Source organism: Micrasema longulum, unplaced genomic scaffold (genome assembly GCF_059751315.1).
Source record: "Micrasema longulum isolate JH-2025_06_02 unplaced genomic scaffold, ASM5975131v1 h1tg003032l, whole genome shotgun sequence".
NCBI lineage: Eukaryota > Metazoa > Arthropoda > Insecta > Trichoptera > Brachycentridae > Micrasema > Micrasema longulum.
Window position 1 is genome coordinate 79,746 of NW_028280139.1, and position 27,755 is coordinate 107,500.

General features: G+C 30.7%; 1 protein-coding gene across 1 annotated transcript in view; it reads left to right on the plus strand.

Moving 5' to 3' along the window:
* The window catches only part of LOC148271194 (lachesin-like), a gene marked incomplete at its 5' end in the record, with an annotated part of 48,384 nt that overhangs the window by 20,474 nt on the left and 155 nt on the right, over positions 1 to 27,755 (plus strand). Inside the window, 4 exons of the mRNA XM_088241721.1 lie at positions 15,404 to 15,597; positions 17,622 to 17,727; positions 23,941 to 24,082; positions 26,099 to 27,755. The exon at positions 26,099 to 27,755 is cut by the window's right edge and continues 155 nt beyond it. Of these exons, the coding sequence (XP_088097847.1) occupies positions 15,404 to 15,597; positions 17,622 to 17,727; positions 23,941 to 24,082; positions 26,099 to 26,132 (476 nt within the window). The remainder of the gene's footprint in view (positions 1 to 15,403; positions 15,598 to 17,621; positions 17,728 to 23,940; positions 24,083 to 26,098) is intronic.

The window sequence follows — 27,755 nt, forward strand, 5'->3', positions numbered from 1 at the left end:
AAAAAAGTCGTGACGAAACACAGAAAACTCCTATTCTCATTACATTACATCGTATAAATTTATATTTACGTATTTTAAGATACATATTTTATTTTATTTATTATTCATACGGCCTAAGTTTATAAAAACAGTTATATGAAGAAACATATGAGAGTACTACTTGCGAACCCGGCAAAATCCAAAATTTAAAAAAAGGAATATATTAATTGAAACATATTCATAATACATTTTTTTACAAAAATTTTAACATTGTCAGTTAAAAATGCGGCTTAATTTGTAAAACACTGCAACCTTTAATTGAGCATTGCAAAGTTGGTAATGTATAAAATTAAATTTATTATTTCACACGACAATATGTAATATTTCGAGCTTAACCATGCCAATTCATCTTCATCCCACACCGTTTTAGTCGCAACAATATTTTTTTTTATATGTTACCGTTTTCGGTAAGGGCCGGTATAAAGGTCATTAAAACGTTAATAAGATGTTGTTTTAAATTAAATATTACAACTAGAATTATCTTCTTTCAAAAAAAAGAGAATAAAATTCTATAAAAAAAAATTCTAACTAAAAATATTTTTTTTTTTTTAAGTATTACCGAAAGCATGATTTTACGAAAAAATAAAGGAACATATCACAAAAACGTGTGTGATTTAAAATGCTTGTATTTCTTTCCAAATTCAAATTATTGTAAAAAAATTTAGTTCAATACCTAGTCTTTATTGAGATCCAAGATACCTAATTTCAGTCTAAATTTGAAATGGCGTAATCTGCCAGTCTTAAATTAATTATACTTTAGTTACCTGCATTAAACTTTTAAGTATATTTTTTACAGAAAGTACTTTAAAAATATTGCTTTTATGTAATTTATGTTTTTTTATTTCTTTATTATTGCGCGATAAAAAAAAAACATTTGTTTTAAAATTATGATTGGGTTGTGGTCTTGTGGCTAGTGTCTCGGACTCACGGACCAAAGGTCTGTGGTTCGAATCCCACTTTACCCCAACTTGATTCCATTTTCTAATAGTGAGTTATTTACAACTCGTTGAAAATGGCCCTCAAAATTAAATATTTGGGTAAATCATAAGAACGCAAATATTTCTTTTTATTAAAAAATAAAAAATAAAAAAAAATAACAAAATCGTGTGATTTTCTAATTTTGCGTTCGTTTTACCAGACTACATACAGCCTTAACATACCTTCATAGGAAATAAACCAATGGCGTCGAATCACAGGATCGTAGAAGCCAGTTAACGGGGCTATTTCTGGAAATATTGTTGTCCCCAAACTTGTCACGCATTTCATTCAAGGTTTCACGAAGAGTTCCATACGTTTGCCGAACTCAACGACGTAAAATTCCACAATTTGCATGCGTTGTTTGAGTGTAAGGCGTTTCATTGTTAGTTTGAGTCTTATTACAGAGCGGAAATGTTTTTAAAAAGTCTGTTATCTTTAGTTTGGAAAGAAACACATTACCAATCTACGTAAAGCTATATCACGACAAAAAATACACATTCGTTTTTTTCTTCATTTTTTAATATAATAGAAAATAAAATTATTTTCTTTAGTACGTTACTGCTGCCTTATATTTTCCCTTACTTACTATTATTTATGAAATGAACATCCTTTTGAGACCACTCTGAATTCCCAACTCTGTAATTCTCTAAACTATGTGCTTCTTATACACATCCACTCCCAAATTTCTCACAGTCGAGACGCCTGAACAAACCTTTTGTTCTTATTACAGCCAGAGAGCAAATATGTTTTTCGTTTTTGTGTTCACTTTATACTGTGAACAAACATATGATTTTTTTGTTACGTTTATCAGTACTAATATTAATTTGATTTTAAAACGTCCATAGAGCTTTTATGAAAATATATATTATAATAACATATGAATTTATACCATTTTATCTAGTAATATTTGTTGAGTTTTTTTTCTTTTCTATCTTCTTAATAATATGTTAAATTTTTCAAAACATCAAAAATGAAAAAATGTGTTAATTTTTTTATGTGTACATATTATGTCTGTACTCTTTCATTAGATTCTTAATCAAAACTAATGTCTGAGCACCCGATGACAAACTATTATTTAATAATGATTATGATTAAATTATGAATAAAATTATCAATGAAACTTCTTGGTTTAGTTTAACTTTTTATTGTTTTGACCAACGAGCGTTTTTGATTTAGTAGGCATCTTCAAGACTGGCTACTAAAGCAAAAGCGCTCATTGGTCAAAATAATAAAAAGTAAAACTAAACCAAGAAGTTTAATTTATAAATTAATTTATAGTTTTATCTTTATCATTATTATTATCATATTATTGTGGATAACGTACACGGCGCTATTTTTGAAATACGACATTTGAAAAATATTTATTATTTTCTTACAAACTTTAAATAACTAAGTTTTATCCTTAATAACGAATGTCTTTTATAATCAACAATGTTTGATTATGTCCAAATACTTGCCGACTGGCTGGATTTCCTCCCTAGGGAGTTATTCATATTAAAACTTATTGCAACAGAGGGAAAACATTTTTGAGAAGGGAATATGGAAGTCTAGGCATTAACAGGGATTTTGAACTGTCATTGGCTAGTTTAAGTGGCCACTATACCCACTGTGTAACATTCACCATTCTGCCCATGTTTGAACTCTGTTGCAATAAGTTTAAATATGATTAACTCCCTAGAGAGGAAATCCAGCCAGTCTGCAAGCATTTCAACATACTCAAACATTGTTGAATTAACTACCCGGTAAAAGAAGAAGGATAAAAATGGGAAAATTGTTTTCAGGCGTTGCCTAGTAGGAGACTTGGTTCAGCCAGATTAATCTCACCCGCATTACAAAGGTTTTAGCTCCTTTGCTTCACAAAAGTCAACAGATGGAAGATTTGAGGAAATGTGGATGTTCAAACATGGGCAGAATGGTGAATGTTAAACAGTGTGTAAAGTGTCCACCTTAACCAGCCAATGACAGGTCATAAGCTCTGTAAATGCCTAGACCTTTATATTCCCTTCTCAAAAATATTTTCACTCTGTTGAAATAAGTTTAAATCTTTTATTACAATTATTATTTTAATGAAAGGCCCGCTGGGCCAATTCAATAAGGCCAAGATGACAGATTCATAAGAGCCCATAGAGCTAACTAAATGGGGCTCAAAGGGCAGAACTTGCTAGCATGTTACATACAAAATGGTGAATTTTGCACAGTGTGTATCGTGGTTACTTAAACGAGCCAACAATAGTTCATAAGCACTGTAAATGCCATGACTTTTATCTTCTTATCTCTAAAATGTTATTTATCTCTGTTGTATGGTAGACTTACAAATAATTTAGTGTAAAATTTACTTTATGTTTGGAACCAATTTATTTTGTCATTAAAATTTCATCATAACCGTAGTTAAAATTTTTGCGTCAAACCGCTAATTATTATGCGTAAAATCAATTATTTATGTTGACTTGGCTAAAATCACGATTAATTAGTGGTTTGTCAAAATGCAAAGCCACAAATCAGATATTAATTATTGTTAATAAATCGCCCAATTAGAAAACAGCTGAATGTTTTAAGTAATTACATTTTTTTATGTATATATTTTCGTTTTTAGTAAAAATTGTCTTTTGACCAGTCTATTTTGTGGTTTGCTGGAAGATATTGCTTTTAGCAATAAATCTATTAATATATTTTTTATTTATACCTGAAGTTTAAAAAAAAAATTTTAATTAAAAACATTTATTAGTATTCACATTTTGTATTAAAATAAAAAAACGGTTTATTGATTCTCCATCAAAAATATGGTTATATCATTATCTTGTTCGATTATATACTAGGTATGTAATATATTTTTTTATTTTTCAAATTATGTTATAGCTGAATTTAAAAATGTAGTTTTTAAAGTGTATTTTTGTAATTAAAATTCTATGTAAATATGTGTAGGGAAAATAAACAAAAAATTAATGACTTAAAATTTTTCTTTGTAAAAGTGATACTATTTCTAAATATTTTTTTTTTTTTTGGAAATTTTTTTATTATACTAAATCAAATTATTGAAATACAAATTTTAGTTTAACGATCTTAATATTGCTTCACTCGTATTATTAAACTGATTATCTTCGATATTATGAACTATTTTTGTTGATGTGTGTCGTTAATAAATGTATCTATGTATATTATTTAAATGAAGATTTAAAAAAGTTCCGATTAAATTAAAAACATTCTCGTAAGTCGGGAAATTAAAATTACAAGAGTGTCATCACAAGAATTTCATTAAAAAAAACGAGCACAAACTGTGTAATATTTATTTTATATTTTTTCGTGTTGCATTTGTTTTCTTTTGTTTTAAAATAAACTTATCTGGGGTTGCTTGATCCAACTCCGTAACCGATAAGATTTTTAAGACCGTAGTTAACGAAAAAAAAATTGTTTTCGTATACTTTATTTTTATTTCATTGCAATATTTATTTGTTTTTTGCAAAAGGAGAGATACACAGTACTGCTATACTAGTTTTCTTTATTTTGGCATTGTATTTAGTAATATGTAGAAAATATTGATTACTTCTAATTTTGGTTTATTTTAAAATATTTACTGGATGATTTCTAACAGTAAAATAAATAAAAGTAACAAAATGAAAAATAGAATCGTTTATTAAAAAATATAAATAAGTCAGGTTACGAACAATTGATTTTACCAAAACTTTTATTATGTGTTTTACTAAATTCACTTTGCTGATATTTTTGTCCGCCTTGCGCTCAAATGCTTAGCGTGTTTTCCTACTAAGCAAGAGGTCTAGTATTGGATTTCCGATATGGTTGACATGAAATAGTTATTTTACAAAGTGTTTTTACTCGGGAATATTTCATAGCCCCTGGGCCGCGATTATAAAAGCTACCTTCATCGTTACATACCGAGACGGTATACTTAACTTCTGCGCCATCTCTATCTACCTCGGTATGTTCTACCTACTTGTCATCTCGACATCATATGATCGAATTGAACTATTGAATGACCCCGAAAATTTGGTCCGCGTTCTTTACTTAATTGAAATACAAAATAATTCTCATTTTATTTTCAAATGGGCTTTTGTGATAAAAAGTGACCGGTTCAAAACGATTATAAACTCCAAAAAATCCCAATTCAAGCAAAAAATTCTGGCTTGAACATGATTTTCATATGACTTTTGACAATTACCAAGACGGAATGCTTAACTATCGTCTGTATTTATTATCTGTACCAAGCTACAGCTACTAAAGTGTCTTTTTTTTACAAAATATTGACACAATAATCTTAAAATTATAAGTTCTGCTGTAATATAGCTTAATTATAGTAATTTGCTGTAGCAAGTTCTCAAATATTGATTTGCTTGCTTCATACTTAACCTACATTATTAATAATTTTATTTAAAAAACATTGCATGTTATCCCAAATTTTGTATTTAATTACATTATCAAAAATCATAGCTATCATCAACAAGATTTTGAGTTTGTCCAAATTTTTGTAGACAAGGACTGGATTCAATCACCTAAAGAGCTCTTAATATTAACATAATACAACAGAGATAAAGAACTTTTTATAGAAGGGAACATAGAATTCTAGGCATCAAAAGGGCTTATGACCTGTCATTGGCTGCTTTAAGTGGCCACTTTACCCACTGTGTTACATTTACCTTTCTGCCTATATTTGAACATCTATATTCCTTCGATTTTTCCATCCGTTGACGTTTGTGAAGTTAAAGAGCAAAAAGATGGAAGAATAAATAGAAGAGTAAAAGAATGGAAAACTCGAAGGAATATAGATGTTCAAATATAAGCAAAATGGTAAATGTTTACACAATGTGTAAAGTGGCCACTTAAACCAGCCAACGACAGGTCATAAGCCCTGTACATGCCTAAACTTCTTTATTTTCTTTGAAGAAAAATTTTTCATCTTTGCTGTATTATGTCAATAAAACTATAATTACTATAAAAAACTTTTTTTCATAAGCCATGATTTTAAACATACGTCTCAATCCTATATTTAACTCACTTTTCTTAATATTATTTGGGAACATGTTACATATTTTAGATATATTGTATTGCAGTGGCCTTTTGCCATATTTATTACAATATCTAGGAACAGTTAGCCCTTCCATACTAGCAAATCTAGGCTGGTTTTTCAAACGCTTTTGTGGCCGTATTGTCTCGTGTATTTACATACAAAATAGACGAGAAAAACCGTTTTCTAGTGCCACGAGAGTAGTTCAGAATAGCACCCCTGGGCTGGTATTCCGAACGCGCTTCCAGCGCGCTATAATGCGTATTTAGTACGTAAAAACGCGCTTTACCGCGCTATAATTTCGTTTGGAATACCAGCCCTGGTAATCGTGTACCGATATGTGTTCATACTCGGAGTGCGACGCATGCTGATAAATAGAGTTGTACCGAAGTAGAGTCTTAACTGATAGTTTATTTAAAGATTTATACATTAATACTATTGAAATATTCAGTTTTAGGTGGTAAACATCTTTTTGTTATAGCAATTTGATCATTGAATTTTGCATTTTTTTTAAATATACCTATAAGTCTCGCTTGATAACCCTCATCAAGTTATGGGATATCGGGTAATTGATTTTCAGAGAGATAAATAAATAATTCGTATGGTTATACTTATAAATCGGGTATAAAGTTAAGCTTGAGAATAGTGGTAGAATAATGATGGTATAGCAAGAAGTATTACTTATAAACCTCGCATAGAGTTAAACTTGGTTTAAATCTGGGAAAACGACTATAGAAACTTATACCTGCACATTATGTGGTATAACGCTGGAATAAGCACGCGATCTGTCAAAAGTCGTATTTTTCGGTAATCAAAATGAATAGTTTATCATATTATTTTTCAATTTCAAAGTCCTGCCACCTTCTTGCGCACAAAAAATATTCAAAAAAAAAATGGACCCTTTAAAGAACTATTTGGAGTGAGAATTTAAAATAAATTATGTTTTTTTTAAAGAAAACAAGAGGCGTGTTATTTTTTTGGTAAGATCTGATTTAGAAGAAGACAAGCGAAAGGGGAAAATACCAGTAGAACGCCAAGTCCTAGCTGCTTTGCTAATTTTGATTTCTTTTTCTAACGGTTTTCGCCATGTTCTTTATTAAACTGACAGTAGTGTCGATGACTTTGACGTTTGTTTGTTGATGTTATCAAAGTTACTGCGCACGCGCACATGTCGGTGTTGACTGTTTAAAAAATTAAAGCACGAAATAACCTGCGAATTATTATTCCAGGTAATAAATATTTTCATGAGTAAGCTTTTTTTTATATCGGTTATAAATAGGTAAATTGGGTATAGTTATTTCTTAATGTAAACCTGGTATAAGGAAATCAAATAAGTAAGGTCCGTAAAGTATTAACTGCAACATAATATTTTAATAACTCTTTATTGCTTACTAGTTCGACCCCATCTAGAATACGCTTCTCCCATTTGGTCTCCATTCTACAGGACTCATATTGACCGTATCGAGTCTGTCCAACACCGTTTTCGAAGAAAAGTGGCATGGTTGCTCGGATTACAAAGGGGTAATTATTCTTATTTTGAAATAGAGCAATCTTTTAATCTGTCTTCATTGGAGAGACGTAGAACTGAGATGGACCTTATATGCATTTTCAAAATACTCAATGCTTTAAGTGATGTCCCATCTCTGTTGCAATCAATTTCTTTTAATGTTCCCAACCGTATCACCAGAAGTCAAAATCTGCTATTTATAAAATCTTCTAAGAGCAACTTTGGTTTTTATGCCCCAATGTCCAGAATGTGTAGATTAGTCAATTCATCACACGACTTGGAATTCTTTGGGATAGATCTTCCGGCTTTTCGCAGATCTCTTCGCGACTAAACAGTGTGGGGTGAAGTTGGATTGGCATGGTTTAGCTCAAAGTTTTTGGTATTTCGTTTTTTTTAATATATTGTATACAATTATTGTTTTGCCCTTGTTTGTCTTTGCTAAATAGTTTAATGTTCTTTTTGTTCAGTTTCTTGCATTTATGTTTCTTCATGTAACTGTTGTAATTGGCTTAGGCCGTATGTATATAATAAATATATAAATAAATATGAACATTATATTACTTACTGCTCTTAATTTCAACTTTTTTATATTTGCTTATGTGCAGCATAAGGTGTGAAAAGTAAATAATGGTGGTATTTCCATGTTGAGTTTTTCAAACCAGTCCAAATCTGGGCTTGAAGGGGGAGATTCAGCAATATAGGAACACTCGCTTTTTACTCAGTAGCTAGTAGCTCAATCACAAATAACTATTGACGTGCTTAAAAACATGCGTTTGAACATTTGAGCGATCACAATGAACAATAATGAACATACTTAAGTTATCGCAGTCATGAGTCAACGCTCGTGTCAGTTTGTTTTTTTGTTTTCCTCATAAATAAATACAGTTAGTTCATTGGTGAAAAATCGGCGTTTACAATAAAAATAAATAAAATATACGGCATTTGCAAAATAGTGTGGAGTATCTAATACAAAAAAGTGAAAATTAAATTACAATTACTACGGCGACTGCTTTTCTTGACATTTGGCTTGCCAACCGCCGGCTAAATGCAATGAATAGCATGAAAAATAATAAATTAATAAATAAAAATAGCAGTTTTGGAATATTTTCCATATTTACACCTGTGAAATTCAAATATGTGATTGCGCAGCAGGATTATAAGTCGCGAAACGTAAATATTTTGACATTTAATATTAGGTGTTCACGGATGTTTCATTGCGATCGCGAATACGATATGCCACCATGGTGAGAAATTGTTAACACGTCGCTTATTAGCACGTCGATAGTTATTTGTGATTGAACTACAGGCTCTTGTAAAACCTAGACTTCAAGGAAGAGAACTTATTTACAGGGACGCGTCGCAATATATCTACACAGGTCGCAGTGACGTCAGAAGTTTATATAGCACTGACTTTAATTTTTTAAAAAAATAATAAGCTGAAACCATTTTTTTTTTTCTTGGTAAATAATACTTTTTATCGTCGTCATTCCTTTTCCGCACCTAATGGTGCATAGGGCATTGTACAAGTACACTTTCGCAGCGTATCTTGATCATTTTTGTTACATGAAGGTAAGATGATCAATGTATCGGTTCAGGTGCCAGTCCAGGGACTATGAAATATTCAAGTATAAAATATTGTTAATAAATTCACCTGGTCCATGAAAAAGTATAGAAATTGAAAAAATACGATTTTTAGGCGTTGCCTAGTATGTAGGTGAAATAATTTAATTAGATGAATCTCACCCGCATAAATAAAGGTTTCAGCTCTTTAACATCACAAACATCAGCAGATGAAATATTTGAAGGAATATGGATGTTCGAATATTGGTAAAATGGTGAGTGTTACACAGTGTGTAAAGTGGCCATTTAAACCAGCCATTTACAGGTCATTAGCCCTGTATATACCTAGACTTCTTTATTACCTTATTTTCAATGTTCTTCATCTCTGTTGTAATATTTTAATACTTTTATTTTATATAGTATGCACTTATAATAATTAAAAAAAGTAATTACTTAAACCACACAATAATTTGAAACAAAAACGAGCCTTGTGATTGTTTCGTCAGCTATATTTCCAAATATTTGTGGACAAAAGACTAAATTTCACCCCCTAGGGAGTTATTAAGATTGACAAACGGTAACAGCAATGGATAACATTTTAGAAAAGGAAATATAGAAATCTAGGCATTTACAGGGCTTATGACCTGTCGTTGGCTAGTGAAGTAGCCATTTTACACACTGTGTAATTATGCCTATGTTTCAATATTCATACAGCTTAAATTTTTCCAAATTGTAATTTAACAAACTGGTCGAAGAAGAAGTATAAAAATTGTTTTCGGGCGTTGCCGAGTATCTGAAATATTTCGATCAAATGAATCTCTTCATAACAATAAAGCTCTTCAGCTACACTTAAATCAACAGATTAAAAAAATTGAGAAATATGGATGTTCGAACATAGAAAAAATGGTGAATGTTACACAGTGGGAAGAGTAACCACTTAAACCGTGTTATGGTCACTCGGCTAGTTTTGCCGACTCACGGAACAAAGGTCCGAGGTTCGAACTCCGCTCAACCACAACTTGATTTACCGTATTTCCTTTTTAGTTCTTTTCGCACAGTATACCCAGGCTTGAGAAAAATTCAAGTTAGTTTTTGTGTTGTGATCAAATATTTTGTACATGTTTTTTTTAAAAACATACGTACATTAATTTAGTACAGAGATACAGTTTATAGTAACGCAATCAGAAACGACTCATGCCTGTAAACTTTCCCCGACTCGCTAGAAAACCTGTGTTAAATCGGAAGCAATCCTTTTAGGCTGTTTGACTAAATAACACCCACAATCATTTAGAAATACATTTATTCATTACGAAATCTATTGAATGTTCTATACAAAAGCCAGCTACGTCGAGAGTTTCTTTTGTTGCATTTCAAAGGAATGACTTCTGTATTTTTCCACGAAAATCTTATTCAGATTTACATTTATACAGCATCTGACCCCTGAAATGTCACTACTGCGTCACTTTAGGTTTTATCGACCAACTTTTCTCGGTATGTTTTAAAAATTCAATGTAAAAAATAATAGGAGGCCTCTCGAGGAAATAAAGAAAGAAAATCAGCCTGTAAGTTAAAGAAGGTTTCCTTGACACCATAGATCAAGAGAATTGCCTTTAGATTTCCCAGTGGAGCCTGAATAAAACTTAAATACAAAGCCTGAAATGAAGCCTCTGTGGCTGCTTCACTAAAGCTTCCCCAATTTCATACACGGGTGTCAAAGGTACATTGTTGCTTACACAATAAAAATGGAGTATGAATCCGTTTATCGGAATAAGAAAATGCAAGAACCGAATCAAATTGGAAATTGATGACTCATTACTTGGATATCAAAAAATTGAACGATGATTATTCATCATTAATACAACCTGACTTTCATAATAAATATTGATTATTTAATATAAAATAGCAAAACTGAGAAGCAGTTATCAAAATTATATTTGTGTAGGTTGGGTGCTATAGTAATTGGACATGCTACAGTCAAAATTGAATGATGAAAAGTAAATAAATGTAATGCATTCATTTAAAAAAAATATTAATATAATCTCTATTTGATGGTGAAGATAAAATTTTGCGTTTACTTATTTTTGACCGTTATATTTAGAGTTTTTTTTTTTTTTTTTAATATTTATTTATTTATTATTTACATACATTTTAGTTATTGTTAAAACAATTTTTTTTTTACAGGACTCACCAAGCCAATGAATATGGCTTGTCGGTAAAGATCCTTTACAATTTATAATAGTATAGTCCTACATAGCTGTATAATAATAATTACTTCTAACTTAAATATAAGGAGCGAAAAAAGCACATGTAATTTATGCTTTCAAAAAATATTAAGAAAGATGTAAAAAAAAGCAGAAAATAAGTGAATGATAACGCAATTTTAAGATAAAAAATAAATAAATACAGAAATTTTGCCATTAAACATTGAACCAAATGCTTTGTGTCTTTTAAATATTTAATAGGCACAAAGCATTTTATTAAAAACATTATTCATTAACATATCCATATCCATATCTATATCTTAATCTATATCTATATCTAAGTCAATATCTATATCACATCCTCATTCATATCCATACATATATATACCCGTACATGCACACATACATATCCATATATACATATATACACAAACACAGTTTCTAATAACTAAAGCAAGCCTAATGGTCCAGTGACTATAGCTCCCACATTATTCACATTTTATATATTTATTTTGAAGTACAAAAAATATATACACTTCGATACCGTAAAATAGATTTCAGTCAAAATAAAAACTGGTCAAAATTTGTCCTTTAAATTATTTTTATAAATAAATACACTTTGAAATTAAGTTTCAAAAAGAGTCCTACTTAGACCATTTACTTAGAGGTAAAAAATATGAGCTATTGCATCTGATCATCAAGGAAAAATTGAGGGTCGACACGGTGTGGGCCGAAGATAGATGTCTTGGAGAGCAATATTCGCCTATGGACGGGAATAGGAAGCGTGGAGGAGCTATTCCTCACTGCCCAGGGGTGGTATTTTGGATCTTCTCTATCCCCTAGAGAGTGATTAATTTAAAGTTTTTTTTGTAATGCGACAACATTTTGCTTCATATAAAGGCAACATTGATTATTGAACGTCAAATGGTGTTTAAAACTGCTTCAAAAACGGAAATGAAACTGAAACTGAAAATTTTGGGTAATGCATAGGGTCGCAATAATGTTCTTAATGAAAATCATCATGTTTGATTTCACGTGTTCATATTTTTGACGTTTAATCAACAGTGTGGCCATATATGAAGCAAAAATTAGCCGCATGGAAAAATAAACCAACCAAATTAACCACCTTCTAGGGGATGGAGAAGATTTATAATTCCACCCCTAGACAGAGATGCATAGTCCAGAGCAGAGATCCCCAAAATGTTTTGTATCGTAGTTACGTTGTTGAGTTTATCTGTTATGCGTAGACCCAATGCTTTAGTATATTTTTTTTAGAAATTCGACAACTTTTAATGTGTTTTAAATCTGAGGCAGAATTACTCACTTTTCTAGAGAATACTTTTCAATGACACAAAATTCGAATCAAGTAACATTATTACATAAAATTAATATTAAAAAAAATGAATCATTTTAACGGGAGAGATGAGCCTGAAGGTTTGATAGCAAAATTTCAATATTTGGCTGCAATTAAATCAGGTTACCTTACATCTCCCCGGCGAGTTATTTCCAATTTGTTTATTTTTTTGTGAAACTTGTTACCGCGCTATAACCCTTTTCCACGAGGTATAAAGATAGAAAAGCCATCAAAAACTTTCTCGCAATAGTCAATAATGCAGGATATAAAACAGATATGTCGCTTTGAAGCCAGAATTGCTGATACCCATTTCTTAACTGCACCTTAAAAGTTCTTCGTTGGTATTTGTTCCGATCAGTTTTACAAGTTATATGATCTGCGCCTACAAAGGAAAATCACGATAGGTGGATTATTACATTTGCGTTTAAATTTTCGTGAAGACCCGCGTTAGTGGAATTCACACTCGTGGACCCTCATTTACGTCTCACGGACCCCAATTTATGTTTCAATGCTATGGACCCCTGACAGGTCGTGGTAGACCCCTGGGAGTCGATATATACTACTTTGGGAATGACTGCTCCAGAGTGATGGTCAACTTTGGGATGACCTAGCAAGACACAGAAAGAAAAAAAAGATATAAATACACGTCATTTTATAAAATTACATTTTGTGGATGATTTACTAATAAACGATTTATTTTATTCGAATCTATAAAAAAACACACCTAACCTTAGAGTAATCCTTATTTAGAGAAGCCTTTAAGCATAGAACAAAAGCGTTCAAAATTTTTTGTTTGGTTTTTAGTTTAACAACAAACGTGTAATGGACGATTTCGGTTTGCACTTGAAATTATCAACCCTACCTACGGCCCGTTGTATTGCTGTAATCTGTCGTTAACTTCGTGGTAAAAAATCATTGAATGTGTTTTCTCTGTATGGACAACTCTATTAGGTTATTACTATTTTTTTTTTTTTTTATTGAATTTTTTTTTTTTTACAAAGTACATTTTTGAAATACAAAATAGGTAAATATACAGAACATCTTATATATAACGTTTTTACCTCTCTAATAAAGTAGATACTTGTGTTTAGAGAGGGAGTTCGTTTCACATTTTTTTATTTTTTTTTATAAACAAAGTAAATTAAAACAAAGTAAATCAAAATTAAAATTAAAATTAAAAATAAACACGGTAAATTAAAAATAAAAAATAAACATTCTTTGGTATGGAGTCTAGGAAGGGGTGAGTCTTAAATGTTTTTTAATGTTAGTTTTAAAAGTTTGATAATTTTTTATAGATTTTAAGTTTTCCGGAAGTTTATTAAAGTTTTTTTTACCTTTGTACGTATAATGGTTTAACGCTGCTGTTGTTTTACATCTGTGCAAAATTAAATTATTAGAAAATCTAGAGTTACTTGAATTTTGCACTTCAATTGTTTTTTCTTTAAAAGTTTGTAAGATAGAGGCTTTATTAAAAATTTCTTCAATTGTTGGTATATTAAGTTCTTCGAATACTAGTTTTGATGGGTAAGTTCTGGGCTTTTTAAGAATTATTTTTGCAATCTTTAAACCCAACTAAAACACTCTCAATTATTTTATCGCCTTTTTATAGTTTTATATCATTCCTATACGAGTATTGTCATTCAACAAAAACAAAATGTGTACAAAAAACGAAGTCTTCAGTTTTCTCCTTCAATAATAATTCATTGTGTATGCAGACAATTGGTAAAATTCCGTATTCAATTTGGTAATGTATCCAAATGGTTATGTTTATTTTGGATACATTACCAGAAGTATTTTATTGATTAATTTTATTTGAAGTCCATATTATCAAAAACTTAAACGTTTTCTCTCGAGTTTATGTATTTTATTTTTATTTTTATTTATTAAGGAAAAACAACAGTTGTTATATAAGAATATAAAATAAAAAAAATAGTACATACGTCCAGTTAAAGTATTTCCAAAATATAATGAGAGAACATGTTACACAGTAAAGAGAAAAATAATATATTATATTAGACATGAGAAAAAAAAAGAGCTCTTAATAAGGTTGAGGGATGAGGAAATAGAGTGGAGGAGAGGGATTTTCATAATATAGTTGACCAATTCAAAATTTTGATAGTATTATAAAATAAACATAATTAAAGGAAGATTAACTTATTACACACTGACAAATGTTTTAATTTACAGTGTTTCAAAAAGTTTTTTTTTGCAGTCGCAAAATTTTGTATTAAAAATATCTAAATGGGGACAAAGTCAATTAAATTTGGAGCAGCTACGATAAAAAAACAAGTTTAGAACATAATTTTTTTGGCAATAAATTATTTAAAAAATTACTTGTCATGTTGATTTTACGGGACAATTGATAGAAATACCCTCCAAGAGATATGGACCATCAATAAAATTGTTTAAAATTTTGAAGAGGAAAGACAGATCAGTAATGCTACTACGTTTAGTAAGGGAAGTTAAACTATGAAAGGAAGAAGAGTCTTCATACGAGTCAAAATATGTAAGAGATTTACGATCCAGAAGTTTAAGGAATCTATTCTGTATTTTATCTTGTTGTGATATATAAATTGTGTATCGGGGATTTCAAACAACAGGTGCAAACTCAAGATGGCAACGAACGTATGCATGTATATAAAACAGCATAATTATTTAGAGGAAGAATGTGCTATGGAGATGGCGATATCAAGAATGTTGTCGTTTGGTTTTACAAATTACTATAACATTTTTTTCATTGTTCGCAGTTCCAAAGATCGAAATCGTTGGAGAATCGGAGATGCACGTGAAGGCCGGCAGCACAGTGAGCCTCCGCTGCGTGATCAGCCGCTCGCTGGAGGAGCCGGCCTATATCTTCTGGTACAGAGACAGCGAGAGGGTGCTCAACTACGACCGCAGCCTCATAGACATCCGCATGGAGCGGATAGGAGCCGACACCACCGTGAGTAGAAATACATGGCATTTGCAGAACAATATGGAGAATCAGAGATGATCGTGAAGGCTAGCAGCATAATCAGCCTCCTCTGCTTGATTACCCGCCCGCTGGAGGCAAAGACAGCAAAAGAGTACAATATTCGTTTAATATGATGGCTGAAACCTTTGGTCTTTTTAATTACTGATGTTTCAATTTAAGCTATACAGTCAGTTGGTGTGTTTTTTCCTTTAGTCAAAAGTCTTTATATTTTGTATTTTTTTAACATACATGAAATCAATACTTTGTCATTGATAAATTTATAAGTCAGAAATACGAAACCTCATTTAACATTAGTATGTAAAGCTTTCAGAAGATATGCTGGTTGCTGACAATTTCAAAGTTTTATTTGTGATACGAAGGCGAATGGAGGGGATGACAAGTTTTCTTCTTCAATTTAAAACTAATCTAACAAGATAAAGTAACTTGCCGCACGCAAACCTTTCAGTCGAAACAAAAAGATGCTTTTATCTAAAAATTGATTTCAGAAAAAGCAACGTTGACTTGCTCCCACGCACTCCAGACTTTTGTTTCGTGACTCTTTTTAGACTTTTATGAACGTGTACAAAAATGAACTAAGGACTTTGAGCCAGTCAACATTGTTTGTTTGTACACAGGTTAATAAAAAAATACGGCAAATACTGTTATTACGAAAAAAATAATAAGCTTATATCAAATTTGTATAATCTCCTTCCGCGAAGGATAAACACGGTAAAAACAACCTTACTTATTTGGCTCTGGAAGCCGATTGACATCACAACTTGTTCAAACTTGTCACTGACTATCTAAATGGATCAGGCTATCGGACCTATTACTTCAAATGAGTGTAGCGTCAGCAGTTGCTGCTCTAAAATTTATTCGCCGTATTTTTTTATCAGTCATCTATAAATCATAATCAGATGTCTAGTACTAGAGGTTGGGAATTTTCATTCAAAATCAAGTAAAAACTGCGAAAAACGTACTTAAACGTAAGTCTTGTGAGAATGGACAATGCGTTCCAGGCACAGAATTGAGAATAGTCCAGAAACCGCATACGCACATCAAACAGAAGACGACTAAACTACTTATAAATGAGTAGGTTTACGTTTTGACCCATTTGTTTCTTTGTAGACGTCGCTCAGGACGCAACTCCTGATTTGAATTCAACTATGCCGTGTTGTGTCCTTTTAAAGTATAAAAATACTGCTAGGCTCTTAAAGAAACAGGATGGGATCACATTTCATGTGTAATTAGCAAACGAATGTTTAAATAGCAAATACATAACTTAAAAATTTAATTGTTTTTCCATCAGTCAGATTATCGAAGAAACAAAATAAAAATTTCGTTAGTGTTGCCAGGGTAGTAAATGTTTACCCTACTTTGCTCATCTGATGAAAGAACTAATGAAAATTAGACCTCGGATTAAACAACGCCGTGGGGGACATTTGAACGACCATTATCTTAAAAACATCAAATATTATTTAACATAATATAAAAATATCCTTTTTATGTAAAATAAAATTTCTTTTATATTTTAAGTTCAAAGTTAATTAATTCAATTATTCATTAAATGACCCTTTATTTATCTACTCTGTTGTGACAATCAATGTTTCCGCGTGCACAATAAAATTTTAGAGAAATTAACAGATTGCTTTTTTTTACCTTACATGTGTTAAGATTATTTTTTTCCCATCAAGCAACATTACGCTGCGATATCACGAATGCGCGCGGTGAAAGTAAGGCATGGTAGGGGGAATATTGGACACAGTCAGATGTATTCAAATATGATTTTACGCTCCTTCTGGACTATTCTTAATTCTATGGTTCCAGGTTACGGGGAACTGGCTATGGGTAACTGAGGCATAACAAATGCCATTGAGATATTTTTTGCCATACTCTTATTGCTCTCATTTTAATATGCTAGATTTAAGATATATTGTCTGCGGGAACTCATTTATAGACGCTTTGAGATTGTTTACTTAGCAGGAATATTCCAAATTTTTGTTTTTCACTAGGTTGGCACGCTCATAATCTACAACACAAGGCGAGAGGATTCTGGAAACTATTCATGTAGTCCATCTAATTTGGACTCAGCCAGTGTTATGCTTCATGTACTCAATGGTAAGAATCCCAATGTCTTTTTTATGCACTGTTACCGTACGTACACGTGTTTTTTACCGATCAAGCCATCTAATATTTTTCTTGTTGCTTTATATATATATAAATATATTTATATATATATATATTTATATATTATTTTTTTTAACCGGTAACAATTCATGATTTCGTTTTCTTAAATGCAAATAAAAAACGTATTTTTAAAAATGCGATTTATTTAGAAATCGTGTATTTGACTTCTTGAAAGGAACTTATCAAATCAACCACATCTCTAAAATTATATTTTAAAACCTTGAACTTACCCTTCAAATCTAACTTTTAAAGAGCTTGATATACCTTCAAATGATGACATCTTTAAAAAAGAATCCATTATACAAACTTTAAAAGAAGAAAACCCACTACGTAAGAAAATTCTCTAAACTCTAGACTTTAACTTTACACAGGCGCAATACAACTGCATCTTTAAATCATTATTCATTTGTTGGAAAAAAAACTATAATAATCTTCCAGAAATCAAAACATTTTAATCTAAATAAAAAAAACACATGAGACCACCCTAGCCGGAACTCTATCCAGTGGGAAATTGGGTATATTTTAGAATATTATATCTCATTTTAAGGAATTTGTTTTAGATAGTTAAAATAAAATTTAAATAAAATATAAAATATATGTGTACAGATACTAAATATGAACACAATTTTTCAGGACCAGACCACGAAACATTAGAGGAACATTCCTCGTGGTATGCTTTAAAAAAACTCTTATAAAATATTCCAAAACATCGTTTTTAAAAAAAAAAAAAATGTGCTATCTCAAAATGAAGTAAATCTTTAATATCTCGGACGAGAATCCCTTCTGCAAACCACTACCCCACCCCGACAAAAAAAAATTGCAATTAAAACATATTTAACCAACGCAACAAAACGATACGCACCAGATGCAAACAAGGGAAGCGGTTGGGTAGGAGAGGAGTAAGGGTTTGTGGAGGGACTGCTTGTTCGAGAAATAAAAAATTTACTGCATTTTGAGATTAATTTTTTTTTTAAATGACTTTTTGTAAGATTTTTACTAGGATTTTTTTTAAAGCTTACCATGAGGAACGTTTCTCTGAAGTTCCGCGGTCTGAACCTAAAAAACATTGTATATGTAAAAAAAAATATGTAAAACGAACCCCCTTTTCAAAACACAAGTTTTTAATCTATTAGAGAGGTAGAAGCATTATTATTTATTATGTATGAACCAACCATTTTGTAATTTTATACTTATTAAGCTATTTTTCATTAAATATTTTTAAAAATAAAAAAAAACTTTTACCGGATAATTTGGAAAAATTAATCCTTAAATATCTGAAAACAACAAAGATACACTTTCTTAAAATGTTTTACCATCTTGCGATTTGATTTTTTCTCAGTTCGATGTTTTTCGGTTCTACGGTAGCACTTTTAAAATAATAAAACCAATACATTTTTTAATATTTCAAGGAATCGACGACAAACTATGTTTTTGATTATTACTTCATTAATAAATTATGTGCCCTTTAACCATTTCATCATTTGATGTTTAATTCTACATCTGAAAAGGTCCATCAGTTTCTTAATTTTCCATTACGTATATAAAAATCACACAATATGTTATAATAATTGTGTTCTTTTAATAGGGAAATATCCCTTTTTTACATTTTAAATTAATAAAGGTCTGTGAAATACTGTCCAGTAAAAAAATCTCAATTACTATTAGGATTAAAAAAAATTTTAAAGTTGTAATTTTGAATTCCTGCAAAAACGGTCATTCCATTGGCCACGCCCCTAATACGTCACAATTTATGCTTATTTATTCCTGGTTATTAAAATTTGTTTAGAACATTATCACAAACTTTGACCTCACAACAACCAAGACCAAACACGTCACGTTTTTCAAACATCGTATTTTTTTTATTTTTTTTTACATTTATTTATTAAAACATTTCTCGACAAAATTTATCTTGATTTTAAGAATACAATTAATTATTATAAATCCATTATTATAAATCCATTTAAAGGTCGTCATAGTATGTGATATTTCCCTATTGTGTACATGTTATTTTTATATCAAAATTATAAATCGGTCAAATATATTTTAAAAACCCCTCTCTTCCACTCATCTTTTCTATTCCTTCACCCTTAACCTTCTTTCGTGCTCTTTTTTTCTCTTGTCTTATACGAGTATAATACATTATTTTTTCTCTTTGCTGTGTAACATGTTCTCTTACATTTCTGAAAAACTTGAACTGAATGTATGAACTGTTTTTTTTATTTAATATTTTTAAAAAACAACTGTTGTTTTTCCTAATTTAATAAAAACATTTTTTTTAATAAAAAAAAAATTTGGTTAACTTTTGACTTTCAGTTCTTTTGATTCAAACAATAAATCTTTCTCTTTGCATTCATTCATAAATATAATCTATTTAATTGTTTTGTGATGAATGTGTCACCAAAAAATATTAATGAGCCCCTATTTGCTATAATGAATCAATTATATGTGTAGGTAAAATAATCAATTATTTATGTAGGTATTTAATTCATCGGTTCCGTTCATTTATTGGTATTAGTTCCGTTGTCAAATCAATGTGGGCTTTGTTCACGAGAATTGCGAATTAAAAACAGATAAAATAATATTTACGACCTTTTCGGTTTTGCCATATCCAGTGCAGGATTAATGCGTCGAGTTTATATATTTATAGGTTTTGTTTTCTGAATACAATATTCATGGATTTGTTTTGTTGGTAAGTCCGCTTTGCAAATGGCCGCCAGGCCGTTGTTTTCACGGAATAAAATATGTCCGCGGTGAACACAAAATTTGAATAACAGAGAGCAATTAGTGAATTCATTTTACATTAATATTTACATGTAAACACCGCGAATCCCAAAACAGTTTCAAGTGTTTTGACTTTGTATATTTAATGGAATGTCACGTAAATAACACTTTTTGTGGTTTATTGTTGTGTTTGACAGTTTTGTAGAAAATTATTTCAATATTCAATGCTTTTGTTCGAATGTTTCACTTTTTGTAAGAAAAATTTGCCCCACAATAAATAAGTCAAGACTTAATACAATTCTCGAGCAGTCAGGCAACTCTAAAAGCCCGGAGGAACTCGGCAGTAATCAATTCTCAATTTACCTCGCAATACTTACAGCCGCTTTTCTTTACCGGCGAATGCAATAGCATTACAAACATAAATGAAAATAGTAATATATTGTATAAATGGACAGTTAATAAATAAATAAATAACATTGATTTTGGTACCTGGACACTCAAACATCGACGGTAACGAGGCAATTGAAAAATTGGCCAGGCTAGGAGCTAAAACAGTCCGAATCGTTACCCAAGTCTGCTCCTCGTAATGATTTTAGGCTGTGGCCCCGTAAAAGCATCATGCTTTGGAAAAAAGTACCGAGTCAGCATTATGCGACGGAACAACTAAAATAATAGTCGAAAAAGGTTTGTTTTTCACCTAATAAAACTTAGCCGAAACAAAGTGAAAGTAATCATCAGAGATGTTACAGGGCACTGCGGATTGAATAAACAGCCTGCTAGAATGAACCTTTTGGAAACATTTAAATGTAGGTTCTACAGAGCAGATGATGAAACACCTTTACAAATAATGATAGTGACGCTTTATATTTCAAATAAAGACGCATATTCAGGAGACCACTAGTTGAACCTTAGAATGTAAGCGCGCTCGCTTTACCTAATAGCCCGATATTTTAAGGACATGGGCCTCGATTATGATTAGAAGATAAAGACGCCATACCTTCATCTTGACGGTATAGTTGAAAATAAATTTTCTCTATAGATTCCAAAGATATACTACAGACCCCCCACCTTCAAGTTTTGGGTAGGTATTTCGATATGAAACAAGGAGAAGCGTACGTCACGGTACACATATCTGCGCTCTAAAATTACAGCTTCAGTTTGGCATCATAGTTGAAGGTAAAAGTCTCCCGACCGACTACAAAGGTATACTACCGATACAACCACCATTAAGTTTTGACGTAAGTACATCGGTTTATACCGACGGGTCTAGAACTCCTCAATACGTTTATCTACGCATTTAATGTGTCAAAAATTTTGTTACACCGAGCAATTTTTCCTTTAATTATGATTTGTCAAAATTTTTAACCGTTTTGAGGTTGGCCCTTTTTATCTTAAAAGCCTAGAAAGAGAAATAAGTAAATTTTGAGGTCGAATTAAATTCCGACATAACTGTCAGTTTAATAAAATAAAAACGCCTAGATGCAAAAATAATGCCGATTGGTTCTGCCTTTTTAACATATAACAGTATCTAGGCAATAGAAATTTACCACTATAAAATAATGATATAGTTATTGTATTTTTTTCATCTGTTTTACTATCTTTTTGAGTGTATGTATTGAGATGTTCAAGGAGCCGGCTTTGTAGTCAATCAGTAGATATATAAAGACGATCGTTAAGCGTGACGTCTAGGTGATTTCAAAAAGTCATACAAAATTCATGTTCAAGCGAGAATTTTTTGCTTGAATTTGGATTTATTTGGATTATTTGGATTATATAAAAAAAATATCATTAATTAAAAACTTTGTCATAAGTTCTACACATAATTATTCTGTTCAAAGAACATGACTATAGTTTTGGGAGAGTACTCATCCCTTCGACAGATGATACGAAACAAATATTATACCTATCAATACTATAATTCGCCATAAACAAATTAGAGTTAGAACAAAGATTGGATTTGTGTTGATATTCCAATTAGATTTGAGAATAAAAAGGACACAAGCAAACAAACACGAGAGAACGTTATGAAGAATACAATCATAAATGAGATCAATTAATCTAAATATATACATTATGGCAGTGTTTCTACGCCACAAAACAAAAGTTTGAGACCAAAAACAATTGACAACATCTTAATTTCAAAACTAAAATGACTACTTAATTGGACAAAGGAAATAAAAAGTGCAATAAACAAGTATTTTCACAAGACGGAAAAAAAAATCATATGTATTTGAAGCTGATTTTTATAATTCAAATTATATAAATATCAATGTATTCTTAACAAATTTTCATCCATAATTTTCGAATTTGAAAATGATCAGATACAAAATGGCTCGCAGTTGGCATTACGTCATTTTGACGTCACGTGTTAGGATTGCTGACTGCGCTTCTTATAAACATTTCGTACAAGTTTGACGGCAAAACGTCATACGTGCCGATTGTCTCACAGGGCGTGAAACGTCTCGTTTTCGGGTAATTAAAAATATGCATATTTTAAACCATTGTAAAATATTAATGCGACGTAGCACAAAAAAACATTAATACCGTAACCATTGTAATTTTATGTTTATTTAAAAATAAAAATAACAAAATAACGCGAAAAGACCCTATTCTTTTTTTGAATTGAAAATTTTTACTAATCAAATAAAAAAAACACATCATTTTAAGACTTCACTCTGCTTTAAGATTTCTTTTTTCTTTTCCATAATTGATATAAATATACACGGTTTTTCAGTGCGTTTGCTTGTTTGTATTTTTTAAAAAATATTTATTTTGAAAAAATGTGCATGATATCTACAGCGAAATATAATTATTTATGAAGATTTAGCACATTTACGCGGTTTTTCAGGGCCAGACCGCGAAACTTTAGAAGAACTTTCCTCACAGTAAGCTTTCAAAAAATTCTAGTAAAAAAATTCCAAAAAGTAATTTAAAAAATAAAACATATTTATATATAATTTCAAAATGGAGTAAATCTTTAATTTCTCGGACCCTTCTCCTACAAAAAAAATGGAGATAAAAACGTATTTGACCAACAAAGCGACACGCACAAGACGCGGACAAGGGAAACGGCTGGGTTGGAGAGGGGTTGGGTTTTGTGGAGGGACTGCTTGTCCAAAAAATCAAGAACTTACTACATTTTGCGATAATATTTTTTATTTTTTTTAAATGACTTTTTTGGAAAAATTTCAAAACGATTTTTTTAAAGCTGACCATGAAGAATGTTCCTCTAAAGTTTCGCGATCTGGCCCTGAAAAACCGTGTATATGTGTTAAATCTTTATAAATAATTATATTTCGCTGTAGTAATATCATGCATATTTTTTCAAAAATATTTTTTTTTTTAAATACAAACAAGCAAACGTACTCTTAACAGATATAAAACTAAGAGATTTAACAAAGAAAGTTTTTTTTTATTCATCAGGAGAACAGCCCGCAGCTATGCAACATGGAAATAGCGGTGCTCGCGCGCAACCTGCTGATTGGAAGCAAGCTGCAACTCCTCTTACCATTCTACTCGCCATGAGGCCCAAACTGTTACTAATCTTGGTTGCCGTGATTATTTTGTAAGTATCAAACCAATACATTTTTTACACAGAAACCCTAGAGATGTACCGTTTAGTGGAAATGTGACATTTTTTTGTTTATTAACTCCTAATATGACTGGTAAACCTCTATACATATTCAAATGCATCAATTGTCATTTATCATATCGTCGGCATAACTTGTAAAAGTCGTAAGTTCCAAACTTACTTACTTTTTCAGGTGAGGGTAAAAACAGTTTTTACTTTAGAAGCCGGCCTCGTGGTGTGATAGTCAACGCGTTTGCCTACCATGCAAGAGGTCTCGGGCTCAATTCCCGACATGATTGGTATGAAATATTTATTTGAAGGGTGTTTTCACACTAGAATATTGCATAACCCCTGGACTGGTACTTGAAGCGTAAGATTGATCTTCTTACCTTTATGTAACAATAATTATCAAGATACGCTAAAAGTGAAGTACCAACGCAGTGCCCTATGCACCATTAGGTGCGAAAAGGGAATGATAATGATAATAATTTAGAATCGAATTGTAGAGATGATTTTTTGTTACATTTTTAAAAATAAAAATACACTGTGCGGACAAATATATTATGTAAAGTCCTAATCGAAAACGCCAATATTTAACTTTTGACTATTTGTGCACTCTTCGGGTTTCTACAAGTTAGGGTGACGATATGTAAAAATGAATAACAGATGTTCATATTTCAATAGAGAAGGGGCATATTTATGAAGAGAAAATGTGGTTATCTTATATACTCGTATACAACTAAATGTGTAAATATTTTATCATTTAAAAAATCAATAAAGCCTGTCTTAATTAAGTTTTTTTTGTATGTATCTCTGGATTCAAATAGTGTTTGGGTTTTTGCAATATAATTTATCGGAAATTACATAAAAAAATATTTGACATACATTACAACATAGAATTATAATAATATCCAGTTTAATCTGTTGAATTTTGTGAAGTTAAAACGCACAAACATTATTTTTTTAATGTTGGAGCTGACTAAATTATTTCATGTACTAGGCAATACCTAAAATATTTTTTAATTTTCGTATTTTTTTCTGGACCAGTTGGTTTAATTGATAATATTTTTAGTTTGTCTATCCAAAAACATTAATACTATTTGAATCCAGAGACACAACACATACATAATTTAGTAAGACTTTTTTGAACTTTTAAATAATAAGTCCGTAAACAAAGACTAGATTTTATCCATTAATAAGTTAAGAAAAATAACATACTATAGCAAAAATGGAGATAAAAGGCCAATAACAGGTCATAAGCCCCTTGAAGAGTTCCATATTTTACTATCTTATATGTGCTTCATTTCTGTTGTGATTTGTAGGTCATAATAACTCTCTTGGGGATCAAGATCCTCAACACAAAGACAACTTAAACAAATACAAATAATTATTACATTCGGAAAAAGAGATTTTGAGTATTACGTAATTAAAATCTATGACCTACTTCCGCTGTCCATTAAAACAATTAAAAACGAGAAAACGTTTGAAAAGGCTATTTTAAAATGGATAGTGGAGTTGGGTAGAAGTAAAATGGATTGTCTCATTCTCCCAAACCAATATTGAATCAACTGCTCCACAAATGTATAGTTTATGTTCTTTTATTGTGCGTTTTATAATATAAATAATTCAGATATACATAAATTAAATGTAAACATAAATACATAGTGTTTAAAACTGTTTGATCATTTTGGTAATTATCTCTGTAAAGTATTGTTTTTATATTGTTGTCTCATCTCAACACAGGACTTTTAGTCCCATGGAGTTGGGACTTATGTCTCAAATAATGTGTAATAAACTACATGTATACATGTATAAATATTCTCACATGTAAAAATATTAAAAATAGTATATTGTAATGTAACGGGTAAACTCAGTAAGGTCAAATTATTTTTAGTATTAATCATTGTTTATAATGGAAAAAAATTGAAAAAAATTGAAAAAAACATTTGGACAAACTCAAAATATTGTTGTTTAAAATATTGTTGATTAAAATGAATGTATTTTTTACAGAATTGCTTGCCATGAGAGTGACGACGGAAAATAGATACAAATAACATTATTGGAAACGAAGGAGTGTATATAATGTCCACTAATTAAGTTAATTCATAGTTATTAAAAAGTGTAATTATTGACTAGATAAGATTTTAAATACCTATTTAAAGTAATACTATAGAAAATGTTAAAAGTTTAAATTATATTTATATTATGTATGTAATATCAAACGAAATTAAACCTATGCAAATAATTACTATTTTGTAAATATTATATCATTTAATTAGTGAAATTTCTGTAAAAATTGTTCAGTAATTGGAGAAATTAAAAATGATTCGTTAACAATAAAAACTTAGTAATACGAAACATATTATATATGGCAAGATCTTTCTAACTCATGTAAAAATATCTACTATAGAATTTGTTTTGTTTTCTGTCAAAATGCGTTTCAATGCGTGCAACATTTCGTGTTTTCTTAGAGTGTGCTCATTCAATGCCCTTTGCACCATGATGTTTGGATAAATGAAAATGATGTTTTATTAATATTTAAAACATTAACTTTGGGGTCAACATTTCAATAAATAATAGATTACATTTGACTACAACCACTTGCCAACCATTCTTTGTTTACCAATTTTGAGGCATACCCGTCTCTTCCTCGGGACACTTGTAAGACTAACATATAGTGGGATTTGCGTTTAAGTTTAATTAGTCTCCTGACGAAGAGACGGGTAGGTCTCGAAACTGATGGTCATAGAAAAGTCGGTAAGTGGGTATAAACAAATACTAACTAAAATTTATAGAAAATATCCTACATACTAAGATTTTTCCCATATTGTTTTCAATGTGTTTCATAAAATCAATTTAAAGGTTTTGATCGAACTAAATTTTATAAAGTAAGAATTTTCATTGACTGTGATTTTTTGTATATCGAAATGGCAAGTAATGAATTTGGTTTCATTGGTACTTTAATACATATTAAATTCATTTAACGAATTGAATGTACTCGTATTTTTCTATTCCCATTATTAAATATTCCAATTATATATTATTCCTATTTTTAATATTTTTATTAGGGATGCATCCGATAAAATTATATCGGCCATATTTTAGTGTGTCCAATATATCGGAATCGGCAATGTTTCTGTGTTTCTAATATATCGGAATCGGCGATGTTTTGGTGTTTCTGCTATATCAGAATCAACGGTGTTTAATTATTTCCGATGCATCGGAATTGGCGATGATTTGGTGTTTCCGATATATCGGAATCGGCGATATTTATCTGCCAATACACTTATACGTTTCATTCTTCGCGCTTTAGAAACTTCAATTTAGCTTACTATTGTTAATTTTAATTATTAACTTCTGATTTAAAAATTTTGAAAAAATTCATTGAATTTGAATTAACTGAAGTATTCAGTCTGTGCCCGGGGAAATGAAGAACTTAGTTTTGATTTTTGGGTGTGAATTTCGGAAGAATGTTTTCGTTTCGATGACTACTATCAGCTCAAAATCTTATAAAAATAAAATCGAGGGGAGAAATGTCCACCTAGTGGCGCAGTGGTAAGCGCATTCGCCAAACATTCTTGAGGTTCCAGGTTCGATTCCTTGCAGAATTAACGCATAACATTGGTTTTTAAGGTGGTTTAACAATCTGATATCTGATTGGTATGGA